At 42.4% G+C, this 8,335-nt stretch overlaps 1 protein-coding gene across 3 annotated transcripts in view; it reads right to left on the reverse strand.

Moving 5' to 3' along the window:
* The window catches only part of SLC35D1 (solute carrier family 35 member D1), a 40,635-nt gene extending 38,497 nt beyond the window's left edge, over positions 1 to 2,138 (reverse strand). For 2 of the 3 annotated variants that reach the window (XR_015715040.1, XR_015715041.1), the window contains exons 1-4: positions 1,916 to 2,138; positions 1,088 to 1,121; positions 905 to 991; positions 145 to 212 (exon numbers count right to left, since the gene is read on the reverse strand). Coding sequence is in view for 1 of the 3 variants with exons in the window: in XM_016208145.2 (XP_016063631.2) it covers positions 145 to 212; positions 905 to 991; positions 1,088 to 1,121; positions 1,916 to 2,118 (392 nt within the window). In the remaining 2 variants the exon portion in view is untranslated. The remainder of the gene's footprint in view (positions 1 to 144; positions 213 to 904; positions 992 to 1,087; positions 1,122 to 1,915) is intronic. The other variant, XM_016208145.2, reaches the window with a different exon arrangement.
* Positions 2,139 to 8,335: the final 6,197 nt, after the last annotated feature.

The following is an 8,335-nucleotide window of genomic DNA, read 5'->3' on the forward strand; positions in this document are numbered from 1 at the left end:
GTGATCTTCAATAATTAGTAACAGAAGCTTTCTGGTCCTTTCATTTATTTCAGAATCAATAACGATGTGTTAAATATTTGACATTCAAGTACAATTTTAAGAATATATTATATAACCTCACTAGTAAAATAAAGTTATCCATACTTCAGTTTCTTTGTGCTGAACAGTCCCGTGATTTGGTTCCCAAAATATAGTAGAGGTAGTGGAAACGTCTAGAAAATTTAAAAAGGGATAACAAAACTCAATAATAAAGATAGCCAAAACAGGGCCTTTCAAACAGAAACAGTTATGTTTATATGATTAAATTCTTTCCCTTTAAAACATAAGATTAGTTCTCATATACAATTCTGGCCCCCATATAGTGCCCAAAAAGCATTATTCCTCGATAAACAGCACTACTATGGCAGAAAGAGAGAGGAAAGCATGGGAGGGAGGGCACACAAACATGAATATGATCAAACATGTGGGACAAACACATCATTTGCTTTAAAATATGATAATGTGTTAGCCCACAACTCTAATGTCAGCAGAAAAAGGAAATGCATTTCATCTTCATGTGGCGCCAAGCAGATGCAGACAGAAGAATAAGAAAATAAACCCGAAGAAAAATGAATGAAGAATACACTGGCTAGATTAGATGAAGAACAAGCAAGATGGTTGTACTCCCAAAAAGTGTTCATTAATTAAAACAGAACCCGTGATTTCTAGGGGCTTTTTTTCCTTAATTTTAAAGAGATTGTGGAACTTTTAAAAAATACATATCACAACACTTCTTCTTTACCTTCATTATACCACTCTGGATTGGGGGACAGTTTTTAAATGTGCAAGGCACTGATTAAAAATATATATACATACGGTGACTTCTTTTCAGAAAATAAAGTCTCCTTTCTTTCTTTGTTTTTACCTTTCGAGGTACATTACTGTCAAGGTCAGGAAACTTGACTACTCTGAGGGCCTTTCCCACCCAGAGAACTGCCACTGTGGCCACCATCTGTAAACAGAGAACACAGATTCACTGTCCCACACATAAAGACACACACAGAAGCTCTCAGGGCATAACCACGTAATGCTGAAGATTCCAACTGACCTGGCCAAGTCCAACACATAGTGAGGAGGGAAATCTACAAAATGGTAGAGAGGGGGAAAAAAACACAGGGTCAGAAAAACCCAAATGTAGCTCTGTGAATTCCCTTTGCACCTAGGCAACCTTAAAATGCATTTTGATACCAAATACACTCATGTCAGCCCCTAACGCAAGTGAAAATGGGTGAGAAGAATCTCTGCGTGTTCGAGGCAACACCGCTGATTTTGTGCCCTGGGGCGGCCACTTGGCCGCACGTCGTCCGATGCTACAATTTCAGTCCGCTGCCTGCAACGGATTTTTTGAAGGAAACGAAGCCTGGGTCTCTTCAACGGTTTCACACCTTTCATGCAGAAATGCTTCTGCCTCAGGGTCCCCGGGACAGCATAGAGGCTTATTATAAATGGGCTTGAGGATGCGCACCCCAGAGGCTGTCAGCGAATTCGGGGAACCCTGAAGCCCCAGCCCCCGGCCCGGGCTTCGGGGAAGGGAGGGGATCCCTCGCTCTGCTCCCTCCCTGCCCTGCCCGGGGAACAACAGGTCACGAAGCAACTTCGCCCGGGCGCTCGGCGGGGAGGGCGCTGCGCGGCGGGCACCGCAGGCGGGCGCGCTCTGAACGCGGCCCCGGACGCGAGCCGGGCCGTCCGGAGCTCGGCGCCCGGAGCGCGACCCCAGCCCCGCCGCAGCCCGGGCCGCGGGGCCGCCGCCAGCCCTCCCCAGCTCCGGGCCAACTTTGTTCAGCTTTAACTTCGGAGCCAAAGTCCAGGGAGCCGGCGTCCCGCCGCCGCCGCCCACTCCTGTCCGCGGCCTCGGCCGCCGCCGCCTCGGCCCTACCTGTAATTGGTGAGCACGCTCTTGTTGACCACCACGATGAGGAAGGAGCTCACGCCGTAAAAGCCGGCGGCCAGCAGCTTCAGGAACACGGTCAGCGTTTCGGCCGACGCCATCCCCAGCTCCTCCTCATGTCTGTGTGTGGAGGATTTCGCGGGGGCTTCTCCTTTAACCCGGGCATGCTGACGTCTATGAACTTCCGCCATGGCTGCGGCGGCGGCGGCGGCCTGTGAGGGGAGCGGCGCGGGGGCCTGCGGCGGCAGCTCGCGGGGGACCAGCGGGGCCGGAGCCGGCGGACTGGGCAGGCTGCGTGCTCGCCGCCTGGGCTCCCCGCACAGCCGCCTCCCGTCCCCGCCCAGGGGCAGGAATGCCGGGGTTCACACCCCCAGGACTTTGCTCCGGCTTGGGGCAACGCGGGGTCAGAGGGGAGGGGCCATGCGGGGCCGGGCCTGGGCAACAGATGGAGAGGGCCTGGAGAAGGGGCAGCGGCGACCCTGAGTGCGGGGCGCGAGGCAGAGGAAACGCGGGGACCCACGCGGGGACACTGGGACGCCCGACCGCCAAGCACGGCAGCTGCGCGGCGCCGCCACCTCGCGCCTGCGCGCGAGCCGCGCCTGGTCTCCCGGCGGCTGCGCGCCTGGGACGCGGAGGCTGCGGGCGGCAGGGCTGGGAGCGTGTTCTCCAGGTGGTCACAGCGACAGAAATGCACACCTTCCTCCACCGCGTAGCAGGAGGCTGGCGGGTAGTTCCCAGGTAGTGTAAGTCTAGTCTCATTTTGAAAGCTCTTGTGGTCTCTCTTGCAGTGGGTCAGAGCCACTCCAAAGGAGCAGATGTGGATCAGAAGTCCTCAGCTTTTCATTCTAAATTGCCTCCGGCTTTTAGCGTTTTCTGAACCCAGAAAACATCAAACATACACTCGTTGCAGATCAAGGGGAGAATTTTTTAAGAAAAATATTGATATGTCGAAAAATGTAGGAAGATAATCAAGCACTTTGTAGACTGGTGAAAGAGCAGGGTGTTGGGAGCTGAGTTCCAATTCTAGGTTTCCTAGAAATGCCTCCTCACTAGCTGTGTGCTTTTGGGCCGGTTGGTTGAGGTCCGTCAGCCTGCATCTCCTCATTTCTGTGAAGATAAAGCTAGCACAGAGCTAGTTTTCAGTAAATGGTAGGCATTATTATTATATAACAAATCATTATCAGCTTAAGCAAAGAAATGACATCTAATTTTAATGTCAAGAAAGAAAAAGAACTTTGAATTATTTCCGTAGTTTGTATCTTTTTATATCTTTTTTATGTATTTTTCAATTGTAAAAATATTCATAACATAAACTTACCATTTTAACCTTTTTTTATTGCGGTAAAATATGCATAATATAGAATTTATTATTTTAAGACTTTTTGTGAACAGTTCAGTAGCATTATGTACACTGACATTATTGTGCAACTCTCACCATTACCCATCTCCAGAACATTTTCATCATCTCAAATTGAAATTACATAAGCCACTAAACAGTAACTGCCCCCTCAATCCTCTAGGAACCACTATTCTTTCAGTCTCTACGAATTTAACTACTCTCTGTACCTCATATAAGTGGAATCATACAGTATTTGTCCTTTCATATATAACATTTTCATTTAGCATGTTTTCAAGTTCATCCACATGTAGCATGTATCAGAATGTTCTTCCATGATATGCATCTTTTGATCTATGTCTTTTGTCTTATTCTGGGAACACCTGGTTCTTCTAATGTTGCTTAGGAGCAACTGGGTGACCTCCTTCACATGCCTCACAGGGCTTAGGCAATATGGCTCCTGCCCACATCTCCAGAGGCAGGTACTCCTTGTATTTCTCTTCCTAAGCTGCAGCTAAGTCAAACTACATCCATTCCCTAAAGAACAATGTGAGTTCCAGTGTATTTACTTCTGTTTTTACTCACATTCCCTCCGTCTGGGATGCTTTTTCTCTCTCCCCTATTCCCCTGTCTCCTGAAGAACTCCTACTTTTCATTCAGTGTTTCGGCAAAACATTACCCTCTCTCTGAGTGCCTTCCTTCACTCTTCTCTCCACAAGAAGTGACATCTCTTTTTTGTCCCCCTGCCACCCCATCTTTGTGCATCCCCTTTACAGAGGCTCTGGAATTACATGTTTACATGTCAGTGAGCTTCCACTAGACAGTGAGCTTCTTGAGAACTGGGAGAGGCGGGGACACCTAGGACAGTTTAGATGTTTTTGTTAACTGAACCAATGAATGATGAAACCTTTTAGCAGTGAGGAAAATGGCTAAATTTCTTTCTTAACTGCTAGCGGCAGAAGGAAACTAACTAGAAAGTTATATTTTGAGAAACATTCCTTGTGAAAAAATTATTATAAAATATTAATGTCCTTCATGGCAAAAGCAAACAAGCGAAAAAGACATATTACATAAGTATCTTCTCTTCCTCTCCCACCCCAACTCCCTCTCAGAGGAAGCAATTGCTAGCAGTTTGGAGGCTATGTTTAGAGCCATTTTCTGTGCATATATGAACACATACCTACATATAAATATTTATGCACATATTTTATACATTTTAAACATGCATGGAATGAACCAGGTCAGAACACTGATCTTCAAACCAGACACTGCCTCTGACACTAATTTTGTGGCCTTGGGCAAGTTATTTGATATTACTGTACTTTAGTTTCCTCATCTGTAAAATGGGGATAACAATAGTATGTACTTCAGAGTGGTGGTGAGAATTAAGTGGGTCAATAATGGTAAAGTACTTAAAACATAGCACACTTATAAACACTTTATAAGTGATTATAATAATAATTACTCTTAATTATTATTATCATTCAACCTCTTTTCACTTAGTATTCCTTGAAGGCCTTTCTCTGGCAATATAGAAACTCTACCTCATTCTTTTTAAAAATGACTGTAGAGAATTCCATCAGCTAGATGCATCATAGTTCATGTAATGCTTCCTATGAACATTTAGGTTGTTGCCAGTTTTTCGGTTCATGAACAATTCAGCCTTGATTATCCTTGTCCATTCAACTTCGTACAGGTATAAGTTTCTAGAAGTGGAATTGCTTAATTAAAGACTACAGTTGATTTTTTAAAGTAGTAGAATTAACAACTTGATCTCTAAGGTGGTTGTACCAATTTTACATTCCCATTAACACTATGAAAATAAAACTATCTTTTAAAAGTCACATGACAACAGTGGAGGTCACTAAAAGAGGCCAGATAATAGTTCAAGTGCTGCCCTGTGGAGTATGAAATGCTAAGTGTAAATTTCTGCAATAAATTAATTGCAGTTACACAAAATGAAATAAAAATAAATCTCCTAAAAGTACTGGTCCAAGCAATTACTGTTGTTTTTCTAAGCATGATTGCATTATTGGTTAACAAATATTTAAGATCTATCACAGACAGGCCAAGAACTGCGTTGAATTTTCTCAACACCAGTAATGATTTGTGGACCTTCAGTAAAATACTTTTAAGGCTAACAGAGTCAAGCATTCTCAATAGGTTCCCATAAAGATAAGATAGGTGCCCATACTGTAGTAGGGTGTTTATTATAGGTATTTAGACTTGTAGGTATGTTTAGGTATTTTAGGTACTTGAACCTGTTTCTTAACCTCAGTAATATTAATCACAGAGTTATATGTGGGGGATTTAGATATTATTTGATAAAATTGAATAAATATTGGACCATATCTTAAAAAGCTGTATAAAATTGTAAAGACTGGATTTAAATATTCTCAATGATACACAAATCTGTTTGGGAATCTCAAAATATATTGTACATCTTGCTAGGTGGAATTACTAGCAGAAAAATCTTTGTAATTAAATCATGTCTTTTAATCAAAATATTGCTTTAGCCATGATGTACCTCCCTGAATGAAATTGATTCTATACACTATTTGTTAACATGACTCATATTATTTCTTTTCCCTGCACTTTTCACTTCCCCTTGGTTCACTTGCTCTTTATACTGGAATTAATATAGGCCTCTTTTGGTGTTCACCTTCTTTCACCAATTTCTGTTTCATTGCCAGGCTAGATCATACCCAATGTCCTGCTGTGTTGCATCACTAATTACATTATAGCCAGGGAACAAAGATTATCTGTGTTTTCTATTTGAACAATGCTTTTAAAATTCTGAGAAGCAAAAAGCATGAAAGGAGCATGGGGCTTCTCTATAGCGCCTCACACTTCTCTATGATGGGCTGGAAGGAATGAACTTATTGACCATATGATGAGTCTGGCCATGTACAACTGAAATTCATTGTCTCATTTCATCCTTACCTGCATAGGAAGAAGGTGAATGAAACAACTAATGAACAGGAAAACAAGAGTCGAGAGGGAGTATTCGGCATATCCTGAGTCCTGCAGCTGTAAGTGACTGTACAGATTTAGCCCAAGTCTGTGCTCTTCTACTAGACAATCCTGACTCATTTTGACTAGGTGGACATACTTTCTTTTAAAAGATATTCTTGCAATGCCATAACCTCCTTCAATTACCAAGTTTAGTGTTTATCAACCCTATAAAGAAGAATATCCAAGAGACAGAAACAGCAATCTATTGAAGTTATAGTCAATCATGACCCATTCACAAATACTACCATACCAGATATCAAATTAGGCATTTTCAAAATATAAAGACATTTCAAACTCAATATGTTTATGATTGAACTTCATCCTAATCAACTTCTTTCAATCTTCTGTCTCAGTGGATTGGCCTTACCATCCACCTATTCACCACAGCTCTTCCCTCTCTATAACCACCCCTCAATCACCCTACAACTCACACCAAATTAGTTTTATCCCCTCCACTGCACTGAAGCTGCTCAGTCCTAAGTCACCAATGACCTCCATGGAAACAAACCCAGAAGACACCCTCAGTCCTTCCCTTGCTTGACCACTCTGCAGCACTCGCACTGCTGATCCTCTCCCTTCCTTTAGCTGCACTCTCTTCCCTTGACTCCTGGGATGCCACACTCTCTCAAACTTCCCCTGGTTCTCTGGGTGCCCCTTCTCATTCTGCTTTGCCGGTACCTCCTCTTCTATATTAGCTCCATGAGCAAGAGTTGATTCAAGTTTTAGAAAACATTTGTGAGCTCTCTAAAAGATGCAAAATTGAGAATGTAAAATGAGGCACAAAAATGGATATCTACTTAATATAAGAAAAATAAGAACTAAGAAATTTTAAATTTTAAGTCTGGCAGAAAATTAATATATTTTTCCTGTCAGTCATATTTCTATAATTTTTTCTATATTTTGCTGCACATTTTTTACTGTTGCCGAATGTGATCTCACACACACACACAGTTTTAGGCGTGAAACAGCTCTGGCCACCAACACAGGCATCAATTAGGATGAACTAAGGATTGTATGTCTGCTTTGCCCCTGACTGATATAAGAGCACAACCAATCAGGTGGTGCCCATTACCAGGGGGTTTATAATATATTTTTGATAGAGGTAATAGAAAAATAAGTCAGCCTTTCTTCTAGTATTGTTTGACCAGTTTGTTTTTACTATTAATAGATGGGATTTTTAAAACAGGCATCCTCACACCCAGACAAACTCACTGTAGCACTTCCTCAAATGTGCCCTACAAACACATTCTGATAAGTTCTATTTTGCACGATTACCATCAAAACAGAAAAAAATGCATAGTGTGTTATTAACAGCATACACTACATTATTATTTGCAAATAAGAAAACTTTTATATTGGATTTACTGGGGTGACATTGGTTGAGAGACTTCTGTTTTGACTAAGTATTGATGAGACCCAATTCTCTGATAATATTTGTCTGATGATTGAAGGAAGTTTTCAGATACAGCTCTAGACTCTGTTTCAGATGTTTTTTCTCTTCATCTAGTCACAAACTTTTGAAACTGACCACTGTAGGACACATTTTATTTCATAATGTGTCCTCTGGACATGTAGCTTTGTGTCACATGATAAAGTAGCATAGAAGACAGTTGGACTACTCTTGGACACCAGTGATTAGAGCATCAGCCCTTGGACTGAAGGGTCCTGCATTCGATTCCTGCCAAGGGCATGTACCTTGGTTGCAGGCTCAATCCTCAGCACTGGCCCGGGCATGTGCAGGAGGCAACCAATTGAAGTATGTCTCTCACATTGATGTTTCTCTCTCTCTCTCTCCCTTCCACTCTCTCTGAAAAGCAATGGAAAAAATATCCTTGGGTAAGGATAAAAAAAACAAAAAACAACTAAGTAACTTTATATAGAAGTGACTGTGTATTATCTATATACTTCCTACTAAACCGAGACCAGATATATCCTGAACTCAATTTCTCCTTAGAAGGAGTTCCAAAATACCTTTCACTACTCAAATGTTTTTTAATATGAGCAGAAGCATGATGGTGGAAAAATTTAAGTGGAAAGAGACAGAATTATTGGCTAAA

The sequence above is a fragment of the Miniopterus natalensis genome, chromosome 9 (assembly GCF_054644295.1).
Source record: "Miniopterus natalensis isolate mMinNat1 chromosome 9, mMinNat1.hap1, whole genome shotgun sequence".
Classification (NCBI taxonomy): Eukaryota; Metazoa; Chordata; class Mammalia; order Chiroptera; family Miniopteridae; genus Miniopterus; species Miniopterus natalensis.